Source organism: Halichoerus grypus, chromosome 11, assembly GCF_964656455.1.
Source record: "Halichoerus grypus chromosome 11, mHalGry1.hap1.1, whole genome shotgun sequence".
Classification (NCBI taxonomy): domain Eukaryota; kingdom Metazoa; phylum Chordata; class Mammalia; order Carnivora; family Phocidae; genus Halichoerus; species Halichoerus grypus.
Window position 1 is genome coordinate 9,173,410 of NC_135722.1, and position 15,608 is coordinate 9,189,017.

Here is a 15,608-nt window from a genome sequence, read left to right on the forward strand (position 1 = left end):
ATTTAACATTTTTTTTTTAAAGATTTTATTTATTTATTTGACAGAGAGAGACACAGCGAGAGAGGGAACACAAGCAGGGGGAGTGGGAGTGGGAGAAGCAGGCTTCCCGTGGAACAGAGAGCCTGATGCAAGGCTTGATCCCAGGACCCTGGGACCATGACCTGAGCCGAAGGCAGACGCTTAACGACTGAGCCACCCAGGCGCCCCTAACATTTTAAAGCTACTCTAAATCGCCCTCCCGAAAGGCTGTATCCGCATACATTCCCACTTCTGGGTGTGAAAACCCCGGCTCTGTCCATACCCTTGTTGGCTTTTAGAGATCTCTTTTACTTCTTACCAATCTGTTGGCCAAGAACCATGATCTTATTGTTAGAATAAAAATGTTCAGCTCAATCTACTTGGCCAGGAAATTGTGAGTGATTCACATTAGTAACATAACCACATGTATAGTGATATTACCATTTAATGGTTATGTGTTCTGTACTTAGCAATTATTTTGTATGGACTGAGTAATAATCAGGAACAGTCACGAATCCGTTTTCTCCATATATTTCACCACGACTTTTATTATTTATTTATTTATTTATTTATTTATTTATTTATTTAAAGATTTTATTTATTTGACAGAGAGAGACACAGCGAGAGAGGGAACACAAGCAGGGGGAGTGGGAGAGGGAGAAACAGGCTTCCCGCGGAGCAGGGAGCCCGATGCGGGGCTCGATCCCAGGACTCTGGGACCATGACCTGAGCCGAAGGCAGACGCTTAATGACTGAGCCACCCAGGCACCCCACACCACGACTTTTAGATGTGAAACACAAGACTGTGGGGTCTTGGAGTGTGCAGGGAATGACCTCCACAGCTGCAGCCTGCCCTTCCTCCACGTCCTTTCCTGCCCCCACAGTGGCTGTGTCCTGGAATGATGATGCCAAGTTGTCCAATCTCAAGCAGCAGTGCATTTTCCGCAACCCAGCCTCTGGGTTTCTCCTTTGATCAGCTCAGAATGTGTCAGCCGAAGTTATGGGTTTGGTCCTTTGCTTGGCTTCGAGGTTATCATGAGGCCCATCTTGGGGCACAAGAGAAGCTATGTCATGGGCTGGATCCCGCCTTAATCTTTTCCGAGCTCACACACCACCTAGGACAATGTTTTCCACATTGAGAAGTACATTTTAAAAAGAAAAGCTTTAAGAGCCTTTAGGATCGTACCCTGTTTAATTTCATGGCTGTTTCCCTCCCCTACTCCCATCTCGATGCCATGCATTCCTTCCACTATCTCTCTCAACCTCTGTATTCAGGATAAAACTAAAATGGCAGTTGTGAAAGATTCCTCCCCCCACCCCCCCCCCGCAAGTTTTCTCTAGGCCTGATTCTTTGTCACTGACAATATCTAGCTTAGAGTCATGTAGTGACTTAATATTAATCTCTCGTGCTTCCAGTATGGCTGCATTGTCTAATGGCTTCCTACTACGATTGAGGTAGGATTTTTAAGGCTTGTGACTTGTTTTGATGGCTTCAGAATAATTTTGTATTTGTATCAGAAAGCCATTTGCTTGAAATTGTGATTGTTTCATTTTCTAAAGCGAATTGGAACTGAATTCCCCTCCTACACCTTTATCCAGTCCAGCTAGTACAGAATCTGTGTTTTGCTAGTTTTAGTAATATTACTCTGTTATTTCTCTCTCTCTTTTTTTAAAAAGATTTTATTCATTTATTTATTTATTTGTGAGAGAGAGCACAAACTGGGGTGGGGGGACACAGGGAGAGGGAGAGGGAGAGAGAGAGAGAATCTCTCAAGTGTCCGACGTGGGGCTCGATCTCATGACCCTGAGATCATGACCTGAGCAGAAACCAAGAGTCTGACACTTAACCGACTGAGCCACCCAGGCGCCCCTACTCCGTTCGTTCTTTCTTTCTTTCTTTCTTTCTTTCTTTCTTTCTTTCTTTCTTTCTTTCTTTGACAGAGGGAGACACAGCAAGAGAGGGAACACAAGCAGGGGGAGTGGGAGAGGGAGAAGCAGGCTTCCCGCGGAGCAGGGAGCCCGATGCGGGGCTCGATCCCAGGACCCTGGGATCACGACCTGAGCCGAAGGCAGACACCCAATGACTGAGCCACCCAGGCGCCCCTACTCCATTATTTCTAAAACTCTCAAGTTTTGGCCACAAGTTATACCAACAGGACACTGTGATATACATGTAGCTAAAAGAACCATACTTTTTTCAGGATGACTTCTTATTTGGGGTAATTCTAGTAACTTTGGCTTGGACTTTTTTCCCTTTCATATCTTCTAATATATGCTGTTGGACCTGAGTGGATGGTTTAATGGTTTAGAGAGGGCTTGGTTTCAGATCCTAGCTCTGCCACATCCTAACTTTGTGATCTTGGGCAAGTTACTCAGAATCTCTGGGCCTCAGTTTTCTCTTGTGTAAAACAAAGTAAGTGCAGCTACTGTCTACTGAGTTACCATAAGGAGTTAACATACAAGATAAAATAGTGGTTGGCACATGGTAAGTGCTGATGTGTTTGCTATTATTATTCAGTTCTTTCTGAAAGGAAAAAACATTCCTTTCTTCTGTGGTTATTTGGATGTATTCTGAGTCTCATTTTATAATTGAAAACTGAACAAATTGAAATAGAAGAGAGAATCACTGAATGCTCAGTTACTCAACTAAGCCCTTTCTGGAAAAGGCAAGATTTTTTTCTCTAAAATAATTCACACCTGATTAATCTATTAGAATTTGTGAAAATCTGTGGACGACTTGAAGAGTGACCCTGTAATAATCCTTGTCCTTGTTGTTAGAACACATCACAACCGTCAGCACTGGAGTGCAAAGACCAGAATAAACCCGAGGAAACCACCAGCCGAGCCGGGGCAGTTTCAGTCTCCACCCCAAATGCAGGTGAGAGAAGGTGGTGGGACTAAAAGAACGGTCTTGTTAGTGACCCTTTCCATCTGGAGATCGGGCGACAGGAGCGTCCGCATGGGACCGGGCCTTCCCGGGCGCAGAAGTCCCTCCCTTTCCAGGGCCTAGAAATTCAAGTCTTCCTTCCCCTTCAGCTTTTTTTTTTTTTTTTTGAAAAGCCTGCAGAGAACGCACTTGCTACAGAAGAATTCTCAAGGCTTTTTTTTGTACGGAGGGCTGCTGTGGACCGTTTACGTGGTTGGTGTAAATGACTTCTAGAACAGTGTCTATTAAATTCAGAGTTCAGGGTGGCGCGGAGGCCAGAGATTTAGGATTAAAGGGTTAGTATCCACATCTCGTTGAAGATTAACCAGAGTTTAAGGAAAAGTATTTTTGGTCCTATAAAGGAAATGCTTTCTGAGGCCTCCCTGAGGAGAGACACCCGTGTGAATGGCAAGAGAGAGGAAGTAACTGGAGAGTGAAAGTTCTGGATCATAGGACACTAAGTGGGGGGCTGTTGGCTCAGTCCAGGCCATAGCCATGATTTGGGCCTGCATAACAATTAAACTGTTTTTTTGGGGGTAGCTGTACACATTTAAAAATCAGATTTCACAGAAAATGGGGAATGTATGGCCTTTCTTGAAATGTGGAAAATCTTTGTGGAGCCTGTCAACTGGAACAGAGTGACAGCCCTGTCACTGGGGAATCGGAACTCATCAGCTCCCCCCACCTCGCCCCCTCCTTTGTCCCAGGAACCCCCCTCCTCCATCCCAGCACCACGTGAGATCCCTCCAGGGGTTCTGCGTATCCCCTTCACTCACCCCTTCTCTCCCCAGCACCCTACCTCTACCCTGGCATCTCCTCCCAACTAATACATCTGTGCACCCCTCCCCTGTTTAAAGAACCCCTCCCTCAACCCCTCCCCCTCTGGTTATTTATGGGGTTGTCCCTGAGGGGCCAACCTGCTAGAAAAGGTGCTTCTTCCTCACCTCCCACTCACCCTGGTGCCCCACCCATCGCCCCTGGGCTCCCCACCCGCCCCCCCAAAGCTGTTCTTGCTAATCTTTACTCTGCCCAGCCCAGTCTCTGGGTGCTTGGTGCTGTGCACCCTCCTGGAAGCCCTCTCGGCCCTCCGCTGAGTGACATCACTTATCTTGATGTCTATATGGTTAGGGTGGCTTTCCCCTCCCTTCCCAGGCCCTTCATGGGTGCTTCTCTTCCCAAAAGCTCACAAATGGCAGAATTTCCCATGGACCTGTCCTGGGGTCTTTATTTTTCTGACACTAGACTCTCTCTGGGTCACCTCTTGGGGACTGCTGATTTCAGCCTGCTTTTCCGAGCTCCAGGCCTGACATCTTTGATTTTCATTCCTGACTGCAATCACCTCCTCACGGGTCTGCCCATCAGAGATCTTTCCCTCCGCGGGTGGAGGGAGCTTTAGAGGCCAGTCTAAAATAAAAATCAGATCAGGTTACTCCCCTGCTTCACATTCTGCAGTGGCTCGTCTTGGCTTTCAGGGTGCGGTTCACATCCTTGGCTCAGCACAGGAGGCCGCCATGACCCGCCCGCCATTTCGGCCCCCACAGCTTCCCTGTGCACCTTTCCCTCCCAGCTTCCTGATGCCGGTCCCTGCAGCTGTGTATTCACGGTGCTCTTCCACATGCCTTCTGCTCCCTGGTTTTCTTTCTTCCTTCCTTCTTTTCTTCCTTTCTTCTTTCTTTCAAGATTTTATTTATTTATTTATTTAGAGAGAGAAAGCAAAACCAAAAGCGAGGGGAGGGGCAGAAGGAGAGGGAAGCAGACTCCCCGCTGAGCGGGGAGCCCAGTCACGATCTTGATCTATTAACAGATGGACAGATCGCAGGCTCGATCCCAGGACCCTGACATCATGACCTGAGCCAAAGGCAGACACTTAACCGCTTAACTGGCTGAGCCACCCAGGTGCCCTGCTCCCAGTTTTTCTGAGCATTTGAATCAGCAACCCCAGGCCAACCTGAGCCTCCAAGTCTGGGCTCAGTGTCCCCTTTCTGTGCTGTCCTGGGGTGCCCGGGCCACCCTGTGTCAGCTCCCATAGGACTGGGCTTCCACTAGACGTCACGTCCAGGGGAGACTGGGAGGACTCCGGGCACGCTGTGTCAGGCACATAAGACAGATGATGGCAAGAGCTTCTGGCTGGCTTCCTAGTGCTCACACATGGCGGGATAGTCCTCGCTTGCCCTTCTGGGAGCGGCTTCTAGCTTGTCGCAGTGCTTGCCTTCCCAACGCAGCATGTCTTGCTGTACAATGTACTTCATCGGCCTTTATTTAAGTGTCCTGAGATTGAGAGGTGTTTGGGATTTGACCCCTTCCTCAAAGGGCCTGTTATGCTCTGATGCATAATATCTCTTCAGTCAACAAGCATTTACTGAGCGCCAGCCCTGAAGGAGGCAGAATTAAAGCTGCTGAGCATAGGGATTCAGATAAAATCTGTGCAGCTGAGAGGAACTCGCTGTGGTTTCATGTGCCCTGGTTCAAACTACAGGTGAGCGATTACAGTCATCCTTGTTGGAGACTCATGGACAGACCGTGTTGTAGGCTTTCCCCTGGCCCTGATGTTTCCTCAGAAACCAACTTCCATGTCCCACACTTGCATGGACTTTGAGGCTGAGTTTCGTGTCAACATGACCTCCCCGGGACGCCAGAAATGAACCTTTCCTGCCCCTGCCACGAGCCTCCAGCTATCTCTAAATCAATTTCTCAGAAGGATTCTGCCATTTCCCTTGATAGAGACACGTTTGAACGGCACATAACTCGCATTTCTCATGGTAACACGGCCGTCAGCTGATGTCCTAGAGAGTCATCCCGGTAAATAAGCAGATGGGGAGGTTTGATCAGAGAACCATCGCTGCACTTTGAGATAAGACTGTGAGGTTTGGACCGGAGTGGCTCTCGAATCAAGACATCGACCTGGTCACACGGTGTCCTAAGTGCTCGAGGGGGTTTGGAAGGATGGAATCTGGGGAAGCTGACCACGGGGCTGTGGGTCACACTGCCTGCCGCCGGGAGCTGTGTGGCCGAGAGGGTGAGAGCCCTGCTCCGGGGCTGCCCTGCCTGAGGTCGAATCCTGTTTCTGCCTCTCTGACCTTGGGAGGTTTCCAGTGTCCTTATTTGTGAACCGGGGATGATGCGGGGGCAGGGGCGGGGGGACATCCCTTACACGGTCGGTGGCTGTGCGGATCGAGTCAGTTAGTCCCTGCAGGCTGCTTAGACACACAGGAAGTGCCCAGTGTGAGCTGTTTCCAGTGTGGCCACTTGCCATGCGCGCTTGCTCTTGGTCACCAAAATGTCCTCACGTCTCCCCCACTGCGCACCATGTCATGCCTGTTGCTGCTGTTTCAGTCTTCTTTGCTCACTTTGCTTCTCTGAGCATCTTACTCCAGTCCTGTCCTCTTTCTTTCTTTCTTTTTTTTTTAAGATTTTATTTATTTATTTGAGAGAGAGAGAGCGAGAGAGAGTGTGCGTGGAGAGCGGGGGGAGGGGCAGAGGGAGAGAGAGAGAGAGAAGCCCAAGCAGGCTCCATGCTCAGCGAGGAGCCCGATTCGAGGCTCGATCTCACGACCCTGAGATCATTCGAGGGAGATCTCAAGTGCTGGCAAAGGTCTGTTGGCCCTCAGTGCTCTTCTGACCCCATCTTCCCCTGAATTGAGCTCCAGCCACAAGGGTCTCCTTGCTCTTCCATCTCAGGGCTTCTGCATTGGCTGTGAACTATGACCTGAGCCGAAATCAAGAGTTGGACACTTAATCGACTGAGCCACCCAGGCGCCCCAGTCCTGTCCTCCTTCGCACTGTCCTTTCTGCCTGGGACAGGCTCCTGTTTGGCCCCCGCCCCTCCCGCGATGCTCTCCATCTCCCTATTTTGCAGCCACTTGGTGGAATGGATGTGGATATTCCTGTGCCCACAGCTAACCATGGGACAACTCTAGGATCATTTTTCATTTGCGTTTGTTTTTGTACATCTTATAGAGCCCTTGCCAGTGGACTAACCTTTGAGATCACCATCTGTCTTTTAAAAATCATAAAATATACATAACGTAGAGCTTTCCATTTTAACCATTTCAGGTATAGAGTCGGGTGGCATTAAGTACACTCACACTGGAGTGTGACCGTCACTACCTTTTACCTCCAGAACATCTGCATCTTCCCCAACCGGAACTCTGTCCCCATTAAACACTAACTTCCCCTTCTCTCCTCCCTCCAGTCCCTGGCAACCCCCATTTCCTTTTCTGCCTCTATGGATTTAACTACTTTAGGTCCCTCACATCAGCGGAATCATACAAGATTTGTCCTTTTGGGTCTGGCTTAATGTCACTGAGCATGAGGTCTGCAGGGTTCGTGTGTGCTGTAGCAGGCGGAATCATACTCCATTGGATATGCGTGCCAAATTTTGTTTATCCATTCATCTGTTGATGGACATTTGGGTTGTTTCCACATTTTGGCTATTGTGAACGAGGCTGCTCTGAACATGGGTGGTGTTCACACAGCTGCACGAGTACCTGCTTTTAATTCTTGTGAGTATATACCCAGTAGTGGGACTGGGGGATCATATGGCTCATCTCTTATGCAAGACTGACTTTACCAATCAGGAACAGAGCTTGAACACTTGGTGGGAAAATTCTCTCTTCCCCTCCCTTCTTCCCCACCCCCACCCAGTACCTCCCACAGACCTTATTTCCATAAATGTCAGTGCCACCCTCAGGTTCTTCGGACTGAAACTTTGATGTCATTTTGGACTCCTTTAATTCTTTTACAGCCCATATGTAGATGATTACCAATTCCCATCAGCTCCGTCTTCCAGATCCGCAGTCTAGTCTCTTCTCTGCATCTCCGTCCTTACTACCTTGATCATGGTCGCCATGTCTCTCATCGGGAGGATGGCAACTGTTTCCAAACTGCTCTCCCTCTTTCTGCCCTGGGTACTCTCTGGTCTCCTAGCACAGCAACAGGTTTGATCCTTTTAAAGCATTTGTCAAATCATGTCCTTCCTCACTCACGACCTTCCCTTGCTCCCCCTCTCACTCGAGGGAGATCTCAAGTGCTGGCAAAGGTCTGTTGGCCCTCAGTGCTCTTCTGACTCCATCTCTCCTCCTGAATTGAGCTCCAGCCACAAGGGTCTCCTTGCTCTTCCATCTCAGGGCTTCTGCATTGGCTGTGAACTATGCCTGGAATGTTCTTTCCTTGACAAACTCTTTGCCCTCCAGTGTCAGTTGACCAGAGAGACCCTCTCTGAGACCTTACCTAAAGTAACAAGCCCTCCGTCCCCTGACCTCAGGCACCACCTGTTCCTTTTACCCATTTGATTATCACTCGCTGACATATATTAATTCCCTGATTTGTTCACTTCCTTCTTCTTCACTAGAAGCTTCATGTTGTCAGGGGCTTTGTTTGGTTTCCTGTCATATCCTCCATGCCTAGCACATAGTAGGTGCTCAGTTTGTATCTGTTGAATGAATGGGTGGTGCGTTGAGGTCCCCACCTTAATGGCCAAATGATGTTCCTATATGTCTCCAACAGCTGTCCAGAGGTGTCCAGCTCCCGCCGCCGTCCTTCTGGCCCAAGGCAGCTTCAAAACGAAGGGAAACGGGCTGATCTGCACTTGCCGCTCCCTTTAGCCTTAGTCGTTCTTAGAAATGTCCCTGATTCAGGCAAGGATTTTTCCTAAGAGAAACAGCCCTTCAAGGACATGTCCCATATGTGAGATTCCTCACACTGGGCTCTGCGGGTGTCTTCTCAGGGGTTCAAGGATTCAGCACAATCCAAAATTTTGTTTTCACATTTTGGTGACAATCTAAGGAAAAAAAAAAGAATGGAAACATATTTTTGGTTTTTTTGATGACTGTCTTACAGCCAAGGATAAGCAGTTTGTGGGTGGTGTTTGTCTTCGTGTGTGCACGGCATTCTTGGTACCCAGTGATCACCGGAAACGACGGCCTCTCACTCTTAGTTATTGAAATGGGGGTCATTGCAAATCTATGGTAATTTTTTTTTTCATATCAAACGTGTCTGGGGCGCCTGGGTGGCTCAGTTGGTTAAGCAACTGCCTTCGGCTCAGGTCATGATCCTGGAGTCCGGGGATCGAGTCCCGCATCGGGCTCCCTGCTCGGCAGGGAGTCTGCTTCTCCCTCTGACCCTCCTCCCTCTCATGCTCTCTGTCTCTCATTCTCTCTCTCTCAAATAAATAAATAAAATCTTTAAAAAAAAAAAAAAACGTGTCTGAATGAGAAATATTCAGACTACACAGCCATTAACTGTGAACTAGAGCGAAGGCTTCCAGGCTCCAGGTGGCAGATTTACATGGGTCAGAGTCAGCCAGAGACAATGGGCTACACCAGAGGCAAGAACAAACGCTGGCCTTAGAGTCAGGATCAACCTCTATCTTGGAATGAACTGTGTGGCCCTGGGTTTGTCAATCCACCTTTCTGGGTCTCAGTTCTTCATCTATAAAATGAAATAGAGAATCTCCAAGTTCTCTTCCAGCTCAGACATTCGATTTGGGGAGATATGTTGAGCAGAGATGTCCATTTGAACACCAAGAGAAATCCTTTGTTGGTACCACACCCGGACCACTGGCAATGAGGATTAAGGTGTCCCTTCAAGGTTGCTTTCTCCAAATGGCCTTTTCTGAGGACTTTATCTAAAATCACACCCCATTCCTGTCCCATTTAACCTGCTCGATTTTTCTTCATACACTTTTCCTATGCTTTTGAGAAAATCTTATTTTATTTTGGTTATTTCTTATTATCCGTCTTTTCCTCCTAAAGCTCAACTCTATAAGGTGGAGTCATCTTAAGATTGTGCCCCAGTGCCTTGGAATAGAGCCTATCATTTTGTAGACACCAGTCAACATTCGCTGAATAGACTAATGATTTGAGCACCTCCTTTGGTTTGGGTTCTGTGCAAAGTGCTTTACTTTAATCAATATGTGCATAAAGTAAGCATGATTGTTCGCCTTATGCAACAGCTGAGAAAGCTGAAGCCTCACAGCTTGCCTGTAAGTGTCAGAGCTGGGACTTGAACCCAGGTAAGCCCTATACCTTGCCATATTCATCCTTAGCTTTGGCACCTCTCAGCCAGGAGAGCTCAGGTGCCAAATGCGTCAGATGAAGCTCTGTTTTTTCTCCCTTCTTTCTAATACTGCTCTGTTCACGGGGAAAGGGAAAATCAAACTCTCATCTATTGAAGAGACTATACTTGCCCCATTGTGTATTCCTGGCTCCTTTGTCATAAGTTGATTGTCCTTAAATGCATGGGTTTGTTTCTGGGCTCTCTATTTTGTTCCCTTGATCTATATGTCTATTGTTATGCCAATATCCTACTGTTCCGATTATAGTGGCTTTGTAATATAGCTTGAAATCAGGAAGTGAAATCAGCATTGTTCATCTTTCTCAAGATTGCTTTGGTTGTTTTGTGGCCCTATACAAATGTTGGGATTGTTTTTTCTGTTTCTCTGAAAAATGCCATTGGAATTTTGATAGAGATTGCATTGAGTCTGTAGATTGCTTGGGGCAAAAATTAAACCCTTAGAGTCCTCCTTGACTGCCTTTGCTTGCTCTGACGGGACAGAAAGCACTGTGCTGGGGCGCCTGGGTGGCTCAGTCCGTTGAGCGTCCGACTCTTGATTGCGGCTCAGGTCATGATCTCGGGGTCATGAGAACCAGCCCTCCAGTCGGGCTCTGCACTCAGCTGGGAGTCTGCTTGTCCCTCTCCCTCTGCTCCTCCTTCCCCAGCCCCGCTCTGAAATAAATAAATAAATAAATAAATAAATAAAATTAAAAAAAAAGAAAAGACTGTGCCGAATTTCAGAACTGGGTGCTTTGTTAGCTCTCCTCTGGTTCTACCAATGTCTTCATTTTAAAGCTGAAGAAAGGGAGTCCTGCAAAAGTGGAGTGTTGCAGGACTTCCATATTGTCTTGGACTACGAACTGGCTAATTCATGAGCCTTCAGCAGTCTGGGTAAACCAGAAAGCCCTGGGAGGGAGTGCTGGGAGCCTGCACGGCGCCAGGGACCCACCCCACCTGATGCTGTCGCCATCTAGTGGCCCTCTAGGATCTCCCCTAACCTGGGTGCTGTTCAGTTTCAGGAGGAGCTGATGCTTGGCTGAGGTCCCTTCCTCTGATCAGACCACCCTCCTGGCAGTTCTTCAGGTGAAAACTACGTTTTTGAAAATGTCATTTTTTTGGTGTTCAGATACACCAGGAGGATGAGTTTCAGGATCGTTTGTGTGTGTGTGTGTGTGTGTGTGTGTGTGCGTGCGTGTGTGTGAGAGTGCGGTGGGGAGGGGGGGCATTCTCCTGTCTTTATGTTCCTGACAGTTGTCTTCATCTTTTTCCTCCTAGGCCTCTTAGGGGTTAAATGCTATCAGGAAGAAGCAGGGAAAGTTCTCCTGCTTATTCTGCACATTAGGAATGAGGAATATTTTATGTTCATGAATGAGCTATTGCTTTTTTATGTTCTGATTACAGATAAAATGTTCTTGTTCCTCTTTGTTACACACGAAATTGCAGTGAACGGTACAACAGCAACTATGAATGATGTGCTTGAGTGATGTGGTCTCTACTATTCCAGGGGCAGAAATTCAGGGGAAAAGAGTATTGGAGATGGTCAGAATGGTCAGGTAATAATAAAACTAAAAATAAAATAAGAACTAACCCTTATCAGGCACTTTCTAGGTGTCAGGCATGATGCAAACGCTTTATGTGACGTAACTCATTAATCCTCATGAAAACCCTATGAAGCAGGTGCGTTATATCCTTGTTTTACAGTGGAGGACTCTGAGGCACAGAAAGACTGAGGGATAGAGAGCTGGTAAGGACCAAGCCAGAGTCTGAATCCAGACTGGCTAGCTCCAGAGTCCTTTCTCTAGAATGCTACACCTGATGGCCTTGATGAAACTTTGTGAAGGAGGCGAGCTTTGAGCCTTGAACAATGAGAGGTCCTACAGCCTGGGGACAACCTGAGGGGTGGCCCAGGGATGGAGTAGGCATGGCAGGCCCCAACAGGGAAGGTGAGACTGATCTCACTCTGTAGAGGGCATGTACTGAAGAACAGTGGGAAGGATGGTGGGGCAGTAGGGTGGGGCCAGATTGTAAAAGGTCTTAACATCTAGGCAGAGGGTTTGGTCTTGGTCTGGAAGAGCACTGCCTTTGAAGTGTGTTGCAGGGTGGCTTTCTAGAAGCAGAGGTTTGGGGGCAGTGGCGGGTCTGAGGGTAGGAGATGTGGAGGCAGGAATGAAGCCCTGAGGGTCTAGCCTAGGATGATGCAAGAGGCATGGAAGCAAAGGATCGCGGTGTAAGGGAATTCACAGATGGGAACAGCAGGTTGGAAACGAACTGGCTTTGAGATTGTGCGTCTGGTGAGAGACACAATGTTGACTCCATCATGCTTACTCACTCAAACTGCTATCACAGAGAATTAAACATATAGGACATCGTCAGGTGATTTGTCTTAATCTCGCACCTGTTTGGGTAGCCTACTAAGACAGATATTTTTTTCCTATTGATTATTTTATCAGTCAGGATTTGATCAGAGCAGTAGAACGTCCATGAGCTATAGAGAGAAGAGGGGCTTTATCACAGGGGTCCGAGCTTCCGTGCTGGTGGAAGGTCAGTCTCCAGTCTGTGTAAGGTGTTGTCCTGTGTCTCATCGGGGCCGGCTCAGGGAGGGACGGTGGGTGTGAAGGGGGGAGGAGGAGGGACAGCCTGGAACCATGTCTGGCCCTCACTGCTTGCATTCTCCATGACGACCTGGAGGGGTGACCCGAGGGGCAAGCTGGGGCCCTCATCCCAGAGCCGCATTCACCTGGCCCAGGAGCTGGATGTGCTGCAGGCCCAGCGACTGCCCCACGCCAGCAAGGTGGGCCAGCAGGGCAGCGACGGCGTGCGTGGGGTGCGTCTGCCCTGCGCCACCTTCAGAGCAGAACAAAATGGCCGCGCTTCACCTGTGCCTTCCAAACCTTCCGAATGCCCACGCATTTCTCTTGTGGCCCATGCTGACCCAGGACCCTAGAGGGAAGGGAATCCTGGGAAATGTGGCTACGGGGACCCAGCACAAAACCACACGACTGGCCACATTCATAGAAGATTCACTTTCCTTTAACCCTTCTGTTCTCCTCAGATGGGTGGCAGGAGGCTTTCAGCTGCGGCGTCTTCTGCCTTCGCCCGCTAGGGCCGCCGTAACAAGGTGCCATAGACCAGGTGGCTTAAACAACAGAATCTTATTTTCTCACAGTTCTGGAGGCCGGAAGCCCAAGGTCAAGGTCTCGGCAGTTTTGGTGTCTTGAGGCTTATGGATAATGTCTCCACATGGTCTCCCTTCAGTAACTGCCTGTGTCCTTATGTCCTCTTGTGATTAGTCCTATTGGACTTGGGCCCCTCTAATGACTTGACTTTACCTCAATCACTTCTTGAAGGACCTGTCTTTAAATACAGTCCCATTCTGAGGTGCTGGAAGTTAGGATTTCTCCATATGAATTCTTCGAGGACAGGGTTCAGCCTTTAACGCTTTCTTTCTCATCCTAGTTACCTCATGGTGAAGGATCAGCCCCGCACCTCTCCCAGCTGTTCGGCTCTTCCATCTGGTTGCTCATGGAAGGCAGCCGCTGGGCTTTTTTGGGAGAGTCGGGGACATTATTTACTGAGGTCTGCTTTTCTGTGCATGGCTGTCCTTGCCCAGCAAGGAGCATTCCTCTGCGCCACACATGCCGACTTGGTCAGATCCGAAAGCAGCAAATCCAGGGGGGATTTATTTATTTATTTATTTATTTATTTATTTATTTATTCTTTTTATTACATGCAGAATTCCTTGCATAGCAGAGAGCTCAGGAAGGAAGGCCCTGTTTGGGGACAGAGGTCAGGCCTTCAGAGTTCAGGGCCTTTCAGAAAGGGTCAGGCCCTCCTCTGCTAATCCCAAATTTGCTTGATTAGCCTCTGAATTGATGCACCTGGAATGAACTCGAACACAACCCAGAATGCAATTTAACCCTTGAGCTTTGTTTTCTCCTGTCCTTAAAATATCAGTCGCCGGGGGGTGGGGGGTGGGGTGGGGGGTTGGGGACTGGACTTAGAAAGGGGAAGAGGCAAGCATAGCAAGGATGAGGGTTCTGTGGCTCTCACTGTCCAGGATAGCTGGCCACTGGGTCCTGCCTGCCCCCCCAGTGGTCACGGGCAGGGAGCCGAGGGCTGCCCTGCCTGACAGGAAGCAGGGACCGTGCGCGGGGGAGGCTTCCCCGAGTCCTGCCTCTTGCCCTCCTGCTAGAAATGGGGAGAGTGGGATGTGATACCCTTCTACAAATCTGGAGCCAGAAGGGAACCTGGCATCTTACCACTCTCTCCTCTGGTTCCCAGCTCCCTGGCCCTGGACAAAGTTACCATCACTTTTTATTGAAGTGAAAAACAGTTGAGATATGAATATTCCCTAAAGCCACTTTGGAATACTTTCAAGCATAGTTTCACAGCGAAACGGGGAAAAGGACAAGATTGCACAAAGGGCTGGATCACCCACTTGGAGAGCTGGTTCTAGAAAGAGAACTTTGACTTCATGCTATGGGCTTCACGCACAAAGGAAGAAGGGAGTGGGAGGCGTTGGGGTGGAGGGATGGAGGCCTGCTGCTTGTCCAGGATGTCCCCCTGTGCACAGTGACAGGCTGTTAGGGAGACATCTTAGTAAAAGGGGTCGTGAGCAGTCTGGCAACCTGCCAACCCTCCTTGTACTGGAGACAAAAATGTTGGCCTGACAAACCTGTTGAGGTGATTTCCTAGTGCATTTACCACTTTACCAGACCCCAAACTACCCAAGGAAATGGATCTCTTTTAAAAAAACAAAGCCACTTGAAAATTTGTCCAACTATCTTATTACAGTAAGTGCTGAAGTAGGCGTCCTTTCTCATCTTAATTCTCGACCTTAGTGAAACTCTTGCGTTCCAAGGCCTGGCAGGTCTTATTTTAAAGTGATTTTGTTGGGCGCACACTCTCCTCCTTTCTAAACACGCCCAGGGGTGGTCAGTTTGGGAAAGGCAAAGGAGAAGGAAAAAGGAAAAGAAGAGGACCTTTTCCACCAACATTCTCCTGGGGTCTAGAAAGGGGTTAATATGGCCCCAGTGAGAGCTGGGGGCTACCTGCAGGGGCTGTGGGGGGGGGCACTGGCAGGGATGGGGGGTCCACTTTGGGTTTGAAGAGGTCTCAGGGACAAGACACCCCCCCCGCCCCCCCCGCCCTCCCCGCCCCCCAGCCCCAGCTGTAGCTGGAAGAATGGAATGTGTGTGCTGACCAGACCTGCCTGGCTGAGGCTGTGGGAGGCACGAGGCCATCCCAAGAAACCACAGGGAATAGTGTGAGGAGATAAGGAGGCCAAGTGCTTTGTGCTCTTAAGATAACACTGTCTCCTGTAGAGGGGAGTTCCTCAGAGCCCAGCCACTGAGATTCCAAGCTGCTTCGCACCAGGGCTGCTGATTTCTGAGGGGGCCGGAGGCCTCTGACCAGCCTTCCCTTTGTTCTTGGTACACATCCCCCAGCCCTCACCAGCCGGGCTTGCGGCCCTTTGCACACGTACCAGAGGCCTCTGGGCCTTGGGTCCTGTAATTCCTCTGGCCAGCAGCGCCCCGGCCACCACCTAGGCCCATTATTCCTCAGTGTCTGATACAGCTCTCACCCCTCAGGAAAGCCTTGAGGAATCGTG

At 49.0% G+C, this 15,608-nt stretch overlaps 1 protein-coding gene across 2 annotated transcripts in view; it reads left to right on the plus strand.

Moving 5' to 3' along the window:
- The window catches only part of AHNAK (AHNAK nucleoprotein), an 88,743-nt gene that overhangs the window by 46,969 nt on the left and 26,166 nt on the right, over positions 1-15,608 (plus strand). Inside the window, exons 5-6 of one of the 2 annotated variants that reach the window (XM_036122242.2) lie at positions 2,797-2,896; positions 11,011-11,080. In XM_036122242.2, the coding sequence (XP_035978135.2) occupies positions 2,797-2,896; positions 11,011-11,080 (170 nt within the window). The remainder of the gene's footprint in view (positions 1-2,796; positions 2,897-11,010; positions 11,081-15,608) is intronic. The other variant, XM_036122245.2, reaches the window with a different exon arrangement.